The following is a 19,970-nucleotide window of genomic DNA, read 5'->3' on the forward strand; positions in this document are numbered from 1 at the left end:
AGATCCCAAATGGTATGAGCCACAGCTCCTAAGGATGAAGAAAAGTCATCTTACAAATACCTCCCAACAAAGATAATTAGTGGGTATATTTTTTTCAAACAGCAATTAATCTTTTTGATCAAGAGCTTCCAGCAAAACATTCCTTCATATAACCTACTTAACTGATAACCCTTCCACCATTCTCTAGGGTTTCCAAGTTAGTGAAATACGACCTTTGTAGTCATGACATGTAGTTTTTGACTAAAGTACTCAATTCTTTAAACCTCAAGCCAAAGCTGATTCTTCTTAAATTTGCCTCCCAAATACAAATGTACAGAGCAAAAATTACCTTTTGCTTTGATTTTAACTAAAAGACTAGTTTCAATATAGTTATCCCAGTTAGAGCAGTGATTCCTAAAGTGGGCTGTGTGCAACAGAAGGATTTGCAAATAATTGGGGATCCCTGGGTGGCTCAGCAGTTTAGCGCCTGCCTTTGGCCCAGGGCGCAATCCTGGAGTCCCGGGATCGAGTCCCACGTCGGGCTCCCGGCATGGAGCCTGCTTCTCCCTCCTCCTGTGTCTCTGCCTCTCTCTCTTTCTCTCTCTCTCTGTCTATGATAAATAAATAAATAAATAAATCTTTAAAAAAAAAAAAAAAGGATTTGCAAATAATCCAAGCATCAAAATTACCTACATTTAGAAAACAGACCTCAAAATTGTTATCTCACAAAATATTAAGACAAGATTATAAAAAATAGTGAAACAGAATTTTGATTTTTATATTTTTAATAAAATAAAAAGAATATTTTTCATCTTTAGTTCATCCTTTTAATCTCATTTTGTATATGTTTTACTATGCATATAAACTATTAGTATGTCACTTACAAATAAATATGTAGATATTTTGGAGATACATGACCAAAAACATGTTTTACTTATGGGATTCATAAAATGCTTGGAAATCACTTATTTAGAACATGAAGTAAATAAAGTCTGAATCATAAGTCTGCACTATAAATGAGATAGTATGGTTAGTTTGAATACCATCTGACAAAAGTGTACCAAACTTAAATTTCCCACCCATCCTGGGGTCTCTCTCACCTATAAGCTTCTTCTTTGTATATTCTTCTCTCTCCCCGAATGCTGAGCCTCTTGCCTAGCTAACTCCTAATCATTTAAACAATTCTCAGCTCAAGACATTACTTTTTCTAGAAGACCTTCCTAGACACATTTCCCTCTCCAGTAAACTGATACAATAAACCTCAAATGAAAGCTCCTGACTGTATTTTTATTGTCTGTTTACATGTTTGCATGGCATAAAACACCTTAAGCTTTTCAAGGACTAAGACTATATCTTACTTATATCTGGGGTTCCCCAGGACTAGTATAGGGCTTGGTACACAGCGAGTGTTCATCAAATATCTGCTGAATAAATGAACTTATGGATCAATACAAACCTAACTGCAGAATAAATAGTTCAAAGGACATGTGCATAAAGCACATTTCAAGGTTACTTGGGAGGTGATATGAAATAAATTATCTAACAGTTCAAAATTACACAGAACTGATATAGCCAAAGTAATATAAAAAAAAGCTTACAAAATGGTAAGTTAAGCTTTTCATTTGTAAACTTGTTGTCCTTCAAAAGAAGGTGAAAAACTCTGTAGAAGTCTTCTGACTAGCCAACTAAAACAGATGCTGTAAAAGGCCTCCCTACTGGAATCTAGAAGCATCTGTGTTTTTATTATAAGCCAAGCAGGGTATCTCATCTTCTCATCAAAATATCAATTCCTATAAATAGTAGCTGTTTATTTACCACAGTAATGGCAAGGGAAAATTCCACAATTTTTCTAAAACTGACCTTGCCTCTAGGAAACAATAATAAAAACTCAGCTTCTACAACCATGCAGCTATTATGAAATGAAAATACTACACTGGTAAGCAATATTATATAAGTTCAGTTATCTGGGTTCCTAGAACATTTAACCATCTAAAGGCTATAAAATGTTTTCACTAACAATTTGAAATGTAAGAAATTAACAATTCATCGCTACCTCAAAAGAACAGAAATCTCGATAAATCTTTAATGGAAACTTTAGCAGAAGTAATTATATCATTACTTGAAAGCTGTTAAAAATGCAGAAAGAATTTGCTCCTCTTCATCAAAAAAAAAATTGGAAGGATTGAACCAGAATTTTTCTGGGCAATGTTATATGGTTTTCAAATTTAAATAGCATACTTCTGTCCAAAGGTCTACTTTAAGAACTAGAGTATTAAAATATATGTTATATTGTTTACCAAACAATTTAATAGGGCAAAAGAAAAAGAAAAAAAAAAAAGAGTGTAATACCTAACTAGAAGAGCTCATCACCAAATAACTGCCCCTACCCTAATTGCAACACTCATGAATCCATGGGTTCTTCCTCTGAAGTGCTTGAGACCTTGGTTACAACTCTCTAGAGACACACAAATCCCCCACAGGAAAGGGAAGTAGGACGGAGAACATGAACTTGCCCAGAGCCAGCTTCACTGACAAGTCTCATTGAATTATTTCTTGTCAGATGATCTTTGCTGGAAAATAACATTTTAGAACTGCACTGGTCTAGATCAAATCTAGAGTAACCACTAGACAGATATGGCTATTAAAATGAAAATTAGACACAATTAAAAATTTCATCCGTTAGTTTCACTAGCCACCTTTCAAGTGCCACATGCAGTTAGTAGCTATCACTGTGGAAAGTTTCATTGGACAGGGCTCATCTAGAATAATGTGAGAAAGTCCATCAGTAATACCTGTCTTCAGTCCTATGGAATCACTCTGTGCTATAAACTCCTCTAATAATTTCTATTAAAATTCTGAAGTCACATGAGCCTACACAGGATGGGATAGAAATAAATTAAATTTGTATGTCCTAAAATTATCTCTCAAAGAGCCTGTAGGGATACTTTCACCTTATCCATTTCAGACCAATAACTATTCACATAAATGAATCTCCTGACATCCCTAAGGGCCTTAAAATTCCTTTACAGATTTACACTGAAAAAGAAAAAAGCAAGTTCCCATTTTGGTTTTTTGTGGGGGAACCCCAGAGAAAAATGTAAAAGGCTGATAATATTTAAATGCTGGCAAAAACATAATATAGTTTCTTATAAAGTTAACGTGATCCAGGAAGTCTATACTTAGCTTTTTATTCAGATGAAAGCATATAGCTACATTCGTACACAGATGCTCACAGAAGCTTTATTCATAATAGACAAAAAGTAGAAAGCAACACAAGTGCCTACCAACACATGAACGGATAAACAAATTGTAGTACAGCCATACAATGGAATACTAACCAGAAATTAAAAAGAAACTATAGACATAAACTTCAAAAACATAATAATGACGGGATCCCTGGGTGGCGCAGCGGTTTGGTGCCTGCCTTTGGCCCAGGGTGCGATCCTGGAGACCCAGGATCGAATCCCACATCGGGCTCCCAGTGCATGGAGCCTGCTTCTCCCTCTGCCTGTGTCTCTGCCTCTCTCTCTCTCTCTGTGTGTGTGGCTATCATAAATAAATAAATTAAAAATTTTAAAAAAACATAATAATGAGGAAAAGAAACCAAATGCAACATAAGAGTTCACTGGATATTATATAAAAAGTATAGCAAATCAACTTAATGGAAATGCACCAAAATATAAAAAACAACTATGACTGGATAACGGAACTATGAGTGATTTCATTTCATCTTTTTTTCCTGCATTTTCCAATTTTACCAAATTAAAATTTTTGTTTTAAAGTTCATTGATGGAGTAGCCCCAGTGGCTGAGCGGTTTAGCACCGCCTTCAGCCTAGGGCCTGATCCTGGAGACCCAGGATTGAGTCCCACGTCAGGTTCCCTGCATGGAGCCTGCTTCTCCCTCTGCCTGTGTCTCTGCCTCTCTCTCTCTGTGTCTGTCATGAATAAATAAATAAAATTTTTTAAAAAAAAATAAATAAAGTTCATTGATGGTGAGGTGCCTGGGTGGCTCAGTCAGTTAAGCGTCCAACTCTTGATTCTGGCTTAAGTCATAGTCTCAGGGCCATGAGATCCAGCCCTGCATTAGACTCCACACTCAGCAAAGAGTCTACTTGAGATTCTCTCTCTCTCTCTCTCTTCCCCCCTCTGTGCCTCCCCCTGCTCGTGCTCACTCTCACTTAGGCTCTTCCTCTCTCAAATAAATAAATAAATCTTTAAAGTTAACTGATGGCATTTCATTTTAAACCTCTGTCTGCTTCTGTATAGACAGTTATGAACATGCACATTAGGAAAATAACTCAAAGGACATGCTTAATAAAGGTCGTTGTCATTATGCATGACATGTAAGACACTGTCTCATCCTTTGTGTTTTCTTCATAATAAAATAATGTTGGTTAAATCTAATTTTCTTTGATAACAGTGTGACAAGGATTTCTGTAAATAAGAGCACTTCTAGCAAACTCAGTAAGAAGCTGTAAAATATGGTTTGAAACAGAACCATTTGATAAATATAAAGTTAAAGATTTATTTATATTGGGCAGGTTAACCAATGACAGTATCTAAATGAGCACTAAATCATAGTCAGTTAACTGAGTCTTTGGCACTGTGAATAAATAATTTCCTCTCCAAGACTGCATTACTTTGGGAAAGTTCGTCAATGTCTTAAAAATTACTTAAGAATTTGGAGAAGTACCTGTAACGATATCTAGCACATGACAGAGACTCAATAAATATTTGTTGAATTTTAAAACTTTTGGAGATATATCTACAGAGTTGAAGAAAATTAATGCCTTTCTTTTTTTTTTTTTTTTTTTTTTTTAATTAATGCCTTTCTAAGCAGATAAATACATACAACCAAAAAGTGCTATAAATAGGAAATAGACAACAAGGTTCCAAGTACAACAGAAACAAAAACTGTTTGGGACACCTGGGTGGGCACACAGTGGTTGAGTGGTCTGCCTTTGGCTCAGGTCACGATCCCGGGGTCCTAGGATTGGAGCCCTGCATCTGCCTCTGCTTATATCTCTGCCTTTCTCTCTGTGTCTCTCATGAATAAATTAATAAAATTTTTAAAAAATCTTTAAAGTACCAGAAAGTTTAGCAAAAATGCATAAGACCCTCATGAAGAAAACCAATGCAAATACATAAAAGAATACCCAAATAAATGTAAAGAAATATGATGTTATTGTATGCAATGACTCAATATTGTAAGGATATCATCAACTCCAAATTAACCTATAAATGTAATGTAATTATAAGCAGAATCCCAATGGGTCATTCATATATTCAATCTAAACTGTAACTGCCAAGTAAAATATAGTAGAGGAAATGGGAGGGAATGTTTTAATTTATTAAACTAGCCAAGAAAACTTTTAGGAAGAATAAGGGGAAATGGCCCTACTAGATATCAAAACATGCTATGCACAGTAATTAAAACAAGATGGTATTGTGCAAAAACAAACAGTTCAATGGAGTAAAACCACCAACCCAGAAATAAGAACAGATACACAAGGACGCCTGGGTGGCTCAGCGGTTGGGCATCTGCCTTTGGCTCAGGGCGTGATCCCAGGATCTGGGATCAAGTCCCACATTGGGCTTCCTGCGAGGAGCCTGCTTCTCCCTCTGCCTATGTCTCTGCCTCCCTGTCTCACGTGAATAAATAAATAAATCTTAAAAAAAAAAAAAAAGAACAGATATACAGAAGAACTTAATATACAAGACTGGGAATCAGTGGAGGAAATTATTCAGTAATGGTGTTGAGACAACTAACTATCCATTTGGTGGTGGTGAGGGAGGAGTGTTAATAACAATAGATAGTATGTTTTGGGAGATTTATTAAGTGCTAGGCACTATTTAAGAGCTTTACATTCCTGTAAGCATTCCAGCTCACAATTCTTTATTATCAAAATCCAGTATTACAGTTGACCCCTTGAACTACATGGATTTGAACTCCACTTCTATGCAGCTTTTTTTTGATAAATATATTACAGTATAATAAATATATTTTCCAAAAAAAATAAATGTATTTTCCATATATATATATATACATATATATATATACACACACACACACACATATTTGTTTTAATCAAATAAACTCTTTGCCCAACATGAGGCTCAAATTCACAACCTCTAGAGTCACATGCTACCAACTGAGCCAGCTAGGTGCCGCCCTTATGATTCTCTTCACATTTTTTCTCCAGCTTAATTCATTGTTAAAAATATAGTATATAATACATACAGCACACAAAGTAAGTGTTATTCAACCATTTATCAATAAGGCTTCTGGTAGCTGTAGAATATTAGTAGTTAAGATTTTGGGGAGTCAAAAAATTTTTTAAGATTTTATTTATTAAAAAAAAAAGATTTTATTTATTTATTCATGAGAGAAGCAGAGACATAGGCAGAGGGAGAAGCAGACTCCCTGTGGGGAGCCCAATGCAGAACTCAATCCCAGAACCCTGGGATCACATCCTAAGCCAAAGGCAGATGCTCAACCACTAAGCCACCCAGGCATCCTCTCTAAGTGGAATTTCAACTGCACAGGGAGTCAATGTCCCTAACCCCCTTGTCCTTTAAAGGTCAACTGTAACTACCTCACTCTAGCTACTGCTTTAGTTTCTCACAATGCAAGAAAATTACTTCTCGCTAAATAATTTTTTAACGTGATTCATTCTGAATACTGCATACTTAAAAGAGAAAAAAATTCTAATTTTAAGGTGAATAAGCTGAAGATTGCATATTTTCATTCCTATAGGTACCTTCAATATAATTCAAGCACATAATACAGTTTCATTTCATCACCTTCAAGGATCACAATATTCCATTGTTTAACTTCAACCATGTTGACAACCCAATCTTGGACTTCTAGCCTTCACAACTGTGAGAAATAAATTTCTGTTGTTTAAAGTTACCCAGTGGGATCCCTGGCTGGCGCAGCGGTTTAGCGCCTGTCTTTGGCCCAGGGCGCGATCCTGGAGACCCGGGATCAAATCCCACGTCGGGCTCCCGGTGCATGGAGCCTGCTTCTCCCTCTGCCTATGTCTCTGCCTCTCTCTCTCTGACTGTGTGCCTATCATAAATAAATAAAATAAAATAAAAATAAAAATAAATAAAAATAAAAAAATAAAGTTACCCAGTCTCTGGTATTTTATTGTAGCAGCCCAAATAGACTAAGAGAATTTCATATAACATACAATTCATTTTTAAAGTGTGCACTTCAGTGGTTTGTACTATATTCAGTATGTTGTGCAATCATCACCATTAACTCCATATAATTTCCAGAAAACTCCAAAAAGAAATTAAGTACAATTAATAGTCCTAATTCTCCCCACTCTTTACCTTCTGATAACCACTAGTTTAACAGTCTCTATGGATTTTCCTATTCTGGACATTTCATATAACAATAAAATCTGTCAACTTTGTGTGACTGTCTTCTTTCACTAGGCATAATGTCATCAAGATTTTCTATATCGTAGCATGTGACTAGATCATTCATTCACACTGTATGAACAGACCACATTTATTTATCTATTCAGCAGCTGATAGACACTGGGTTATTTCTACTTTTTGGCAATTATAAATAATGCTATGAACATCCATGTAACAAGTTTATATATATAAGTATATACTTTCAACTCACTTGGTTATATACCTAGGAGTAAAATTACTGAGTCATTGTTTAACTTTTTTTTTTAAGATTTTATTTATTTATTCATGAGAAACACAGAGAGAGAGAAAGGCAGAGACACAGACAGAGGGAGAAGCAGGCTTCATGCAGGGAGCTTGACATGGGACTCGATCCCGGGTCTCCAGGATGACGCCCTGGGCTGAAGGCGGTGTTAAACCGCTGAGCCACCAGGGCTGCCCTCTGTTTAACTTTTTGAAGAATGGCCAAACTGGGTCTGAAGTGGTACCTCATTGTTGGTTGTTGTTTTTTTTTTTTTTTAAGATTTTATTTATTTATTCATGAGAGGTGCAGAGAGAGAGAGAGGCAGAGACATAGGCAGAGGTAGAAGCAGGCTCCATTGCAGGGAGCCCAACGTGGGACTTGATCCCAGGTCTCCAGGATCATGCCCTGGGCTGAAGGCAACACTAAACCGCTGAGCCACCAGGGCTGCCCTTCATTGTGGTTTTTAAAAAACATTTTTTAAACACTGGGCATGAAGCTGGTCTGCAGATTCCACTTGGAAAATCACTGTATTAAGTAAAGAGAAATAAATTTCATAAAACAGAAATACCAATACGTTCCTTTCTTTCTACAACAGAAATATGAAAAAGAGGCTTCAATGATGCTCCAAGGCCATTTCATCATTTAACCTGATAAACACAATTGAGTTTATTTTGATGCTTGATAAGTAGTAAAGTGATTGGGAGGCTTTATATACAAAAAACAGTAATCAGACTCAATATCCGCATATGGAGAAAAAAGACTAACATGAAATCCAGCAGCTATTTAAATTTAGATCTATGCCACATTATTAATGATCTGAATAACAGAATAAACAGCGGTACAGTATTCAATAGGCTGGCAAAGAATGTAACATTAAAATTCAAACTACATTGTCCAAAATGATAATTTATTAAGGTATTTAGAAATAAACATTCATCCATTCACTTAACATTCACTAAGTAATACCTCCACACCGGGCCTGTTTTAAACAGTGAGAATCACATCTTCTATCATCTCACAAAATGTCAATATTATTCTCTAGGAGAAAAGTAACTAGGACAACTAAATATTTTTAATTCCCCCACAATGATGTTCTTTGGAAGATCCAGAATCAGTGATAATTGCTATTTTTGTTACTTGTCAACCAAGTAAGAAAATGTCTGTTCATATGCATATAACACAAAAAACACTTTGCAATACTTAAAAATCTACCAGCAAAACCCTAAGACACTCTTTATTATTTAGGTATTTTAAAAATAAGTGAATTATTGGGTTTCAAAAATGACAACTTATTTCTTACTTTAACAATTTTCACGTTTTCTCCATTACCAAAGATCTATATGGCTAGTGCAAAACACGTAAAAACTTTAGCACTTCACTCTGAATTTAGCAAAGGACCAAAATACCCTGCATTACTCATAAACAGCTGGTGCTAATTCATTTGATTTCAGATCTATAGAGCACAAAGTTGTGATAAATTATTAGTACTATTTGGCCTAATGTCAAAAAAAAAAAAAAAAAAGGAAAAGAAAATCAGCTTTTTAGAGTAATTCAGCTAAATTTTATTGAAATTATCTTTTATCTGCCCTTGTAAAGCATGAGGAAAAAATGTAGGTTAAATCAATAGCAATAAAGATAATTTTTTTCCTAAAGATTTTTTATTTTTAGGTAATCTCTACACCTAACATGAGGCTTGAATTCATGACCCAGAGATTGAGTCTCATGCTTTACTGACTAAGCCAGTTAGGCACCCCAATAAAGATAAATTTAAATTTAAAGATAAAGATATCTTTTAAAAGAAGAGATTACTTTCATATGGAAAAGGGCCAAGAAATTCCAAATTAAAAAAAAATGAGGGAGCAAGAATAATTTCAGAATACAGCAAGAATAATTTTAAAGCTATCATATAATATATATAACATAAATAATACAATTACTACAAAACATATAATGTTTAATATTAAAGCTTTTTTTTCAAAGATTTTATTTATTTGAGAGAGAGACAGAGAGACAGAGCACAGGGGAGAGAGAGAGTAAGAAGCAGACTCTCTGCTAAGTGGGGAGCCTGACATGGGGCTTGATCCCAGGACCCTGAGATCATGATCTGAGTGTAAGGCAGACACTTAATTGCACCACCCAGGCACCCCTACATCTCTTAATTAAGACAGGGGTATTGGTACATATATAGACAAACAAAAGATGAACCACAGAAGAGTCCAGACTTGGGTGGTTATAAAACAGAGATAGCATTAAAAATCAGTGGGGAAAAAGGATGGACTCAATAAATGATATTGGGACAACTGGCTATACATATGGAAAAAACAAAATTAGCTTCCGAATTCACACCAAACACAAAAATAAATTCCAGATGAATTAAATACCAAAATGTAAAAACCAAAATTTTAAACCTTTTAGAAGAAAATCCTTTTGAAGACAGGTAAAGATTTCTTTTGCAGCATCTACATGGCTCAGACCATTGGACAGCCCATTCTTGGTGTCGGCTCAGGTCATGATCTTAGGGTACTGGGACTGAGCCCGTCAGGCTCCAAGATCAGTGGGAAGTCGGCTTCAGGATTCTCTCTTTTTCTTTCCCTCTGCCCTTCCCCTGCTCTCTCTCTAAAATAAATTTTAAAATCTTAAAAAAAAGTTTTCTTTTAAAATACCCAAACACAATAATCATAAAGGTAAAGTGAGTAATTATAGCTATAATAAAATTTAAATCTAAAACTCTGTAAACATGAAAAGATCACCACTGTCTGGGAGAGGCTATTTACAACTAAATAAGAACCAGATTCCAAAGCATACCTTACTCCCCTCAAAAGGAAAACCATACAAATCAATTTTTTAAAAAAATGCTAACAGCCAAAAGGTAACAGCAGGCAAAGGATATACAAAGGTGAGTCACAGAAGAGGAAATCCCAATGACCAATAAAAAAAATTGCTCAATCTCACTAGTAATTAGGGAAAAAATGCAAACTTAAACAATAAGATTATATCATATTGTAAAAACTAAAATGTCTGTATGTTAAGTGCTGGAAAAGACGTGTAACGGGCACTCATACACTGCTGGCAAGAGTACAAACTGGTATAACTAGGTGAAGACAAAGGTAACTCATCACCCACCAATTCTATGTAGCAACAGGATACATATTTTAGACATGTATCCTAAAGAAACTCTTACATATATACGTAAAGAGACATATAGAGGAATGTGTACTCCAGAAAAAATAAAATTAGAAGCCACTTAAATTATCCTCAGATAAGGAAACAGAGAATTGTGGTATATTCACAAAATAGGATACTACCTAGTAATCAAACAGAATTAACTAGCTCTCTATATATCAACATGGCTAAATTTCAAATGCCATTTTAAATTTTTAAAATGCAGTTTGCAAAAGGAAATATACAGTATGACACCAGTATATATATTTTTAAAAAACACAAAACAGTATATTACCTATGAGCGCAAAGATACATAAACGTGAAAAAAAGGATCTATACTAACTTTAGAATAGTGGTTATTTCTGGGAAAGGTTAGTGGAATCAAAAGGAGATACAGGGATCCCTGGGTGGCGCAGCGGTTTGGCGCCTGCCTTTGGCCTAGGGCGCGATCCTGGAGAACCAGGATCGATTCCCACGTCGGGCTCCCGGTGCATGGAGCCTGCTTCTCTCTGCCTGTGTCTCTGCCTCTCTTTCTCTCTCTGTGACTATCATAAATAAATAAAAATTAAAAAAATATATTTAAAAGGAGATACAAAAGAGATTCAATTGAATCTGTAATGTTTTATTTCTAAAAATTAAAGTTCTGAAACAAATACCACAATATGTTAACACTTAAATCTGGGTGCTAAGCATATGGATATATGTTATGCTATTTGCTGTACTTGCTTGAAATTTTTTTTTTAAGATTTCTTTTTTTTTTTAAGATTTTATTTATTTATTCATGAGAGACAGAGAGAGACACACACACACACACAAGGCAGAGGGAGAAGCAGGCTCCATGCAGGGAGCTGGACTTGGGATGCCTGACGTGGGACTCTATCTCCGGTCTTCAGGCTCATGTCCTGGGCTGAAGGCGGCGCTAAACCGCTGAGCCACCAGGGCTGGGCTTTTTTTCTTTTTTTTTTTTTTTTAAGTAATCTCTATACCCAACTCAACTCATAATCCCAAGATCAAGAGTTGCATGCTCTTCTGAGTGAGCCAACTAGGCACCCCATGCTTAAAATCTCTTAGAGTATATATAAATTATACTTGTTTTAATGCATAGAGCTTCTAGAAATAATTATAGTCAAGTAAGGAATAGTTTCCATCATAAAAAATAAGTTGGAGGGGTGCCTGGGTGGTTCAGTCGGTCGAACATCTGCCTTTAGCTCAGGTCATGATCCTGAAGTGCCAAGATCCAGACCCAGGTCAAGTCCCTGCTGGGTGGGGAATCTGCTTCTTCCTCTGCCCCTAACGCTCCTCATTCTCTTTTTTTTTTTCTCTCTCTCTCTCACTTTCTCTCTCAAGTAAATAAGTGAAATATTAAAAAAAAAAAAATAGATTGGAAATTATGACATTAAATCACTAGGAAACTGAAGACAGCATAATGTAGGCCTCAGAGCCCATTCAAGAGTATTAATACTGAAGTGTAAGCAAGGATCACATTAAAAGATTTTTACCTAAGATACCATACCTAGAGTATGGACCCTTAAGAATTGCAGTATAGCACCTGTCTAGTATATTGCCAATGCAAGTGTTTTCAAAGGTTCACACTGTTCTGCCAATTCAAGAATTTTCAACAGTACAATAGTATAGTTTCACCTTATACTGTTGCACCTTGTTTTAAATACTTGAAAAAAGAACACATCCATTTTAAGCATAAATTCCTTTTGTTTCAAAAAGAAGCTATTTAACGGTGTTAGAAAGAGTTCAATTTTACTTTCTAAAACGTATTTGCATTTGAAGATACTTTTTAATATCTCCACTAAAGAGGTGCTTGGGTGGCTCAGTTGGTTAAGTATCTGCCTTCAGCTCAGGTCATGATCCCAGCCAGGATTCTAGGATCAAGCTCCAGCAAGCCCAAGGCTCTGCTCAGCGGGGAGTCTGCTTCTCCCTCTCCCTCTGCCACTCCTGTTTGTGTGTGCTCTCTCTGTCTCAAATATTTTTTAAAAAGCAAATAAAATTTACAGTAAAGTAACATACAAAAACAATAACTACTGCATATAAGATTGCAGAAAGTTGATATGCTTTGGACAGCAGACCTCTGATTTTAGGAAACAAGACTACAAAACATTCTGTATTATCTGTTTGGACTAGTGGTATTACACATAAACTATCCCCAATTCACAACCTGTGCCCCAAACTACCTGAAGGTTGATTATTTGGTAAAGATGTCATTTACGCACAAAAATCTTATAAATGGCTAAGTTTCTTGGGGTGCATGGATGGCTTAGTTGTTTGAGCATCATGACTCTTGGTTTCCACTCAGGTCATGATCTCATGATCTCACACAGTAGAATAGAGCCGGGCCTCCAGCTCCTAAGAATCTGCTTCAGATTCTTTCTCCCTCTCCTTCACTCTCCCTTTCTGCCCTTCCCCACTCTTGTTCATGCAGGCACGTGCTTGCTCTCTCTCAAATAAAATCTTTCAAATTAAATAAATAAATGGCTAGGTTTCTAGATTAGGTTACAAAAGTTTCATCAGGGATCCCTGGGTGGCGCAGTGGTTTGGCGCCTGCCTTTGGCCCAGGGTGCGATCTTGGAGACCTGGGATTGAATCCCACGTCGGGCTCCCGGTGCATGGAGCCTGCTTCTCCCTCTGCCTGTGTCTCTGCCTGTGTCTCTGCCTCTCTCTCTCTCTCTCTCTGTATGACTATCATAAAAAAAAAAAAAAAGTTTCATCAATATACTGATACTAAATATACTGGCCTGCCCTTATCAAAATGTGAGATTAGGTAAATTTGACCTCTAACATCTTTGTACATCTCATTCAACTCCTAAGAGAGTTCTCTCCCTTAGATTCCTATTTAATATCATCTTATTCCTATTTCTTCACAACAAATTACCTCAGCTAGGTATAAGAATTTATGAAGAAACTAATCCATTGTCTTTATTTGCATGACTGTATGTATATTTTCGAAAAGGACTGCTGAATCTCCAGTAATTGAGATTTCTGGTAATTTTAAATGATAGAGTACAAAAAAGTTCATACAACATGGAAAGCCTTTCTTCTTTTCTTTTTGATAACCAGATGGTGCTGGTGGTTTAGGGGCCCAAAAAGCAACACCAAAGAGAGCAACTTTATTAAAGAGTTTCTCCATACTTAGAGTCAGCTCTCCTAAACTATTAAGGCTGTATTTCAGATTCTTTCTTTCCTCTACTTCTGATTCTAGGATTCCAGAGAAGCTGTTAGCATAAAAGTTCTGATAGATAGATAGATAGATAGATAGATAGATAGATAGATAGATAGATAGAGTTGAAGCCTGGGGCAGTGGTAGCCAACTGTATGTGGAGTTTTTTCTAAATAAGAGTCTGTATTCAATGTAAGCATAAGAATTAGAACTATAGAATCTATTTTATTGCCAGCAAAAATTTAAGACAGCCAAGAATACTTATTACCTAATTCAATCTTTTTGAAAGGCCAAAGGTAATCAAGTAAGTTTAAATAAATTTATCATTTATTATAAAATGTATCCAACTTACAATTCCATTTTCTTATACAATAAATACACTAAAGAAGAGAATGACAAAAATTATTTTCTTTCAGGTTCTCTGCTTTTTAGATTAGAACCTTAAAGATATTTTAGGAATTAATCAAATTCTCATGATGTAGATGTTATTTACTGAATAATATCACACATTTTTTTTATTCAGCCAATTTCCCAGATGAACTAAACACGATGATCTATTTTGCCCAGAAAAAGCAAAGGACAAGATATACAGGTTACAAATGCTACCAATGATACATGTGATATAATGACACAATGAAAAAGTCTCCTTCAATTACACAATATAAATACCATATACAAGACATTAGAATGCCAAAATTAAACTAACCAAAAGCAATAATTCAAAATAGCTTTTCTCCCACAAAAAAGGGATTCAGAACTCATTGGAAAAGCATTACAACAAGGCTAACTCTATTTGTTAAACTTTAGTGAGTAGTTACTAGGAAATTATAGTTATCGGGAAAAATAGGACAATCAGGGACGGGCCAAAGGTGTTCAGATTTTCCAAAAAACAGAAGGTAGTTTTTGAAAATTAAACTTTGGCAGCAACCTCTAAAAGTTCTAGGTAAGGTAAATCTTCTCTTCTCTATACCCTTGTAACTAAGTTGGTGAAGCAGGTAATAGTATCAAAATGAGCTGGAATTCATATCCTGACACTGCTAGTTAGTTGTGAACCTAGCAAATTAACAAGCTCTTATCTCTGAATAAAACAATATTAATACTACCTAGCTTGCAGGGTGGTTTTGTCAAGATTAAATGAGATATGTTTGTATTTAAGTAATGGTACCCAAAGTATACTGATGTGTATCAGTCTAGAGGAAGGTCCCCATTAGCATGATCAAGGGCTATTTCTGATCCATTTTATCTCCTTTTGATCAATAACTTGAATGTAGACACAGAAGTCATAATTTTAAACCTACAGGAGAAAACAAAACCAGCAGACAGCACTACCAGGTTGTATAACATGAAAGAATTGAGAATTAAGAAGACCTTGAACAAGTAGCAGATAGGCCCTGACCTTAAAAAAAAAAAAAAATTGTAAAGGAGATAAATATAGGGTTTTACACTTAGATTTAACTTTAAAAATGCACAATACAGGGATCCCTGGGTGGCTCAGCGGTTTAGCACCTGCCTTTGGCCCAGGGCGCGATCCTGGAGACCCGGGATCAAATCCCACATCGGGCTCCCGGTGCATGGAGCCTGCTTCTCCCTCTGCCTGTGTCTCTGCCTCTCTCTTTCTCTCTCTGTGACTATCACAAATAAATAAATAAAATAATAATAATAATAAAATAAATAAAAATAAATAAATAAATAAAAATGCACAATACATAGAATGGGGTGGGGGAGCCAATTTTAAAAGAATACAAGAGTTTTAATTGACTATAAGCTCATTATGAGCCAAGAATGTGATTTACTGCAGGAAAAAAAGAGAATACAACTTTACCCTGTATTAATAATGGTAATGTCTAGCTCAAGAGAACAAGTGTTCAGCATATCCTTCACTAAACACGGTGTTCCACTGGGGACACATTTTAGAAGAAATATTGGCAAACAGCTTTTCCAAAATAAGGTAACCTAAATGATAAAGGGTTTGGAATACAGAATGTTAGACAAATTGGGAATGTTTAAATTGCAAAAGAGAAAATCTGAGAGAATATGTAACCTGTCTTCAAATATATGAGGACCTATCATACAGAAAAGGAACTGTGTCTAGTTCAATACAGCTCTAAACAGGGCAGCCCGGGTGGCTCAACGGTTTAGCGCCGCCTGCAGCCCAGGGCGTGATCCTGGAGACCCGGGATGGAGTCCCACATCGGGCTCCCTGCATGGAGCCTGCTTTTCCCTCTGCCTGTGTCTCTGCCTCTCTCTTTCTCTCCTCTCTGTGTCTCTCATGAATAAATAAATAAAATCTTTAAAAATATATATATAGCTCTAAACAGCTAAAAATTACATGGTACTCCACATAAAAAAGACCTTTCTAATATGACACTAAATTGGGCTAGCTTTAATAGTGATGCACCTTCTACTGCTACAGTATTCAGAGATTAAATTAGCTTCATTTTAAACAAAAATGTACTGGGTACTTAGATCCTAGGCAATATGCAAAGCACCAGTGATGATAATGAGGAAATGAACATGGTCTCTTCTTTCATGGAAGATAAATGATCAAGGCAAATAACCACACGGATAAATTTAAAATAACAAATAAATCTCTAAGGAAAGGAATACAGCTCTTCAAGAACATTTAACAAAGGATTATGACTTATGTGGGATCAGAACAGGCTTCCCTTCAATAGATGAGTGATCTATGAGTAGGAGGTAAATGGTTAGGAACAGAACATCACAAAGAAGGGAAACAGCACATGCAAAGACCTTGTGGTAAGAGAAACTACTAAAGTTCAAGGAACTGAATGGCTTATATAACCTGAGCACAGAGAGTAGGGCAGTGAGTACAGAGTAGCAGAAGTAGAACCACAAAAGGCCTTAAAGGCCCAGTTTGGATTTCATCTTCTCCCCAAATTAACCCGATACTATTGAGGTAGGGGTTTAAGTAGCCAACAGGCATGGGAAGAAACAATCAATGTGGAAAATGCTGTAAAGAGACCTCTAGTGAGCTTCCTGAAGTAGTCCAAACCACAAATTATGGTAGTTTGAGAAAATGTGGTGGAAATGAAGATACAGAGAGGTGGACAGATTGAAGATACTTTTCAGGATATTAAAATGACAGGAACTCCTGGGCGGCTCAGTGGTTGAGCATCTGCCTTCAGCTCAGGGGGTGATCCAGGGATCCAGGATCGAGTACCGCATCAGGCTCCCTGCAAGAAGCCTGCTTCTCCCTCTGCCTATGTCTCTGCCTCATTCATTCTCTCTCTCTCTCTCTCTGTATGTGTATGTCTCATAAATAAATAATAAGAATCTTTAAAAAAAAAAAAAAGAGGATATTAAAATGACAGAACCCACATGACCAGTTCAGTGGATTATTTGGTTATAGCTTAAAGCAGCAATGCCCTCCCCCCCCCACCGCCAAAAAAAAGCAGCAATGCCCAAGCCAGATTCTTCAGCCCTAATAATACCCTTTTTGCAAAGGGGTGGAGTTGGGTGGAACAGAACTCAGTGATGAATTTTACTGGAGGGACAGAGGATGTGGTAAAAAAGAAGAAAGGATGACCATGACCACCACCACAACCACCTTTCCAACCCACACTGGTTTTCAGACTATATAAGTGGATGCACGGTGATGCCATTCACTGAAATAGAAAACAGGAAAAGTACTAATTAGGTGGGCTAAGATCATGGGTTTAGATGTGAACAGTAGTAGAGTTTGAGGTGCCTTGATTTTACATAGGAAGTCTGACATTGATCTGGAACTTAAAGGATAGGTGTGGACTGGGAGTAAAATATTGAGAACCATTGGCATATGGATGGTAATTGAAGCTACAGGCTTAGAAGAGATTGCCTGAAGAGAAAACAGAGAAGAGAGCCTTGAGGAATATCTGCACTGAATAACAGGGTAGAGGAGGGTGAGTCTGCAAAAGAGAGGTAGGAGTAAAAACAAGCAAGGCTGCACAGAAGCCATGGGAAGAGCGTTTTCATGAAATGGTCAATGTCAAATGCTGTGGAGACATCAACTCAAAGAATGAAAAATGTCAATTAAGGGTGCTTGAGTGGCTCAGCTGGTTGAGTGTCTGCCTTCTGCTGGGGTCAGGATCTCAGGGTCCTGGGATCGGGTCCCAGGTCAGGCTCCCTGCTCAGGGAGGAGCCTGCTTCTCCCTCTCCCTCTGCCTTCCTCTCCTTCTACCCCTTCTCTCCGTCTGCCCTGCCCCCCCCCCCCCCCCCCCGCCCCGTGTGCTCGGGCTCTCTCTCTCAAAAAGAAAAAAAAAAGAAAGAAAGAAAAGAAAGAAATAAAAGAAAAGAAATCTTAAAAGAAAAAAAAGAAAAATGTCAATTAAGTTTAGGAACTCGTTTCAGTGGACTGATACGGCCAGCAATCAGACCTCAGTGGGCTGAATAGGTGGTAAGCAAATGGAAGACAGTAAATGTACACAACTCCATCAAAATTTCTAGCTGAAAAAATGGGAAGAGAAAAGGAGACAGCTGTGAAGGTGGAGGGAGGGTTTCTCTTAAAATGGAAGAAGATTAAGTATGTTAAGAGGGAAAAGGTGAATACATAGGAGTGGGGTTCCTTGGGTGGGGGAAAAAAGAGACTCTGAAACATGAGTAGAGAGAGAGTAGCCATAGATTAAAGGAGAGGCTATGGGGAAGAGGAAGAGGTCAAATTAAATGACCTTTAAGGTGTCTTCTCACTCCATAATTTCACGACTTTCAATGCCATTTAGATAGGACATCCGCATGCACGCATAAATTTATGCAAACTTGTTCAAGTCTTCCAGTATAAATAAATCGGCCAAGCACATCCTTATCCCCTAGTGACGCAGTTAATGTCCCTACGTTTATGACCAGTGTAATCTCTGGGCAAGATCCATCCCTCAGAGAGAGCTTTTAGCTCAACGCACACTGCAGCACCGCACCGAACCAGCCCTCGCCAAACCCATACTACACCGCGATTTTAAGAAGCTAAAGGAGGAAGTGAAATTTAAAATCCTGAAACTACAATATACCCTACTACATTCAAAGCGACTGTCATTCACAAAAACAAAACGCGACACCCCAAACGCACCCCCACTCCAAGCTGAGGACACTCCTGCCTGTTCCGACGGTGACAGGTCCCCCAGCCAGGCTCAGGTCTAACGCTACAAGTCATTTGCACCTCCTCCTTCCTTTCCCAAGACCTTTCACACTCTAAAGCAGCAGAAATGGGTTCCTAAGGGTCCTTCCACAGCCCTCGCCCCCACGCAGCCGACGGATCCCCCGCAGTTATCCCCGCGGCTGCACCTAATAAGCTCTGGCTAGGGGGGTGCGACGCCCCCAGAGCCCGTCCGACGGGGCTGGGACCGCCGCAACCCTGCGGCTGGCTTGGGGGACGCGGATAACAAGCCCCGGGGGACAGAACGCGAGCAGCAGAGGAGACCCAGGAGACCCAGGGTGGTGAGGGGCGCAGCTCCCCTCGAGCTTCCTCGGGCGGATGGAGTTTCTGAGGCTAATCCCCTGCCACCGCTCCCCCTTCTCACCCTCAAGCCCTCCTCTGGCTGGCCGCCCCCCCGGACCCCCCATCTGCTCGGACTCACTCCCCCTCCCCCTCGGGCCGTCGGGACCTCAGAGCGCCCGCGAGCCCGGCGCCCTCGCCTCGAGCCGCAGCTCCGGGGCCGCCACTCACCCGGCCCGCCATCTTCGCGGACACGTCCGGCTTGGCGGCTACAGCTGGGCGCTCAGGAGAGCCCGCCCCCGCCGCGCGCGCGCGCGCCCGTCGCCCGCCCTCGCGCAGGCGCGCAGCCGCCGTGAAGCCGCGCGCGCACGCGCGCGCGCCCCCGGCCGCGTCCCCCGGCGCCCCCGCCCCGCAGAGCATGCGCCGGCTCCGCGGCTGCGGACACGAGGGCGGGGCGGCGGCGCCATCTTGAGCGCGGGCTGCGGGTCTCGCGAGGGTGTACCTCGGGGTGTACCTCGACCGAGTGCGGAGCCGCGGGCGGTTTACTCAGGGGCTTGTTGTGCAC

The 19,970-nt window shown here is 38.5% G+C and overlaps 1 protein-coding gene across 1 annotated transcript in view; it reads right to left on the reverse strand.

The window, feature by feature from the left end:
• NSF (N-ethylmaleimide sensitive factor, vesicle fusing ATPase) overlaps positions 1–19,745 on the reverse strand; it is a 145,571-nt gene extending 125,826 nt beyond the window's left edge. The window contains exon 1 of the mRNA XM_038546995.1: positions 19,637–19,745. Within this exon, the coding sequence (XP_038402923.1) occupies positions 19,637–19,648 (12 nt within the window). The 5' untranslated portion in view covers positions 19,649–19,745. The remainder of the gene's footprint in view (positions 1–19,636) is intronic.
• Positions 19,746–19,970: the final 225 nt, after the last annotated feature.

The sequence above is a fragment of the Canis lupus genome, chromosome 9 (genome assembly GCF_011100685.1).
Source record: "Canis lupus familiaris isolate Mischka breed German Shepherd chromosome 9, alternate assembly UU_Cfam_GSD_1.0, whole genome shotgun sequence".
NCBI lineage: Eukaryota > Metazoa > Chordata > Mammalia > Carnivora > Canidae > Canis > Canis lupus.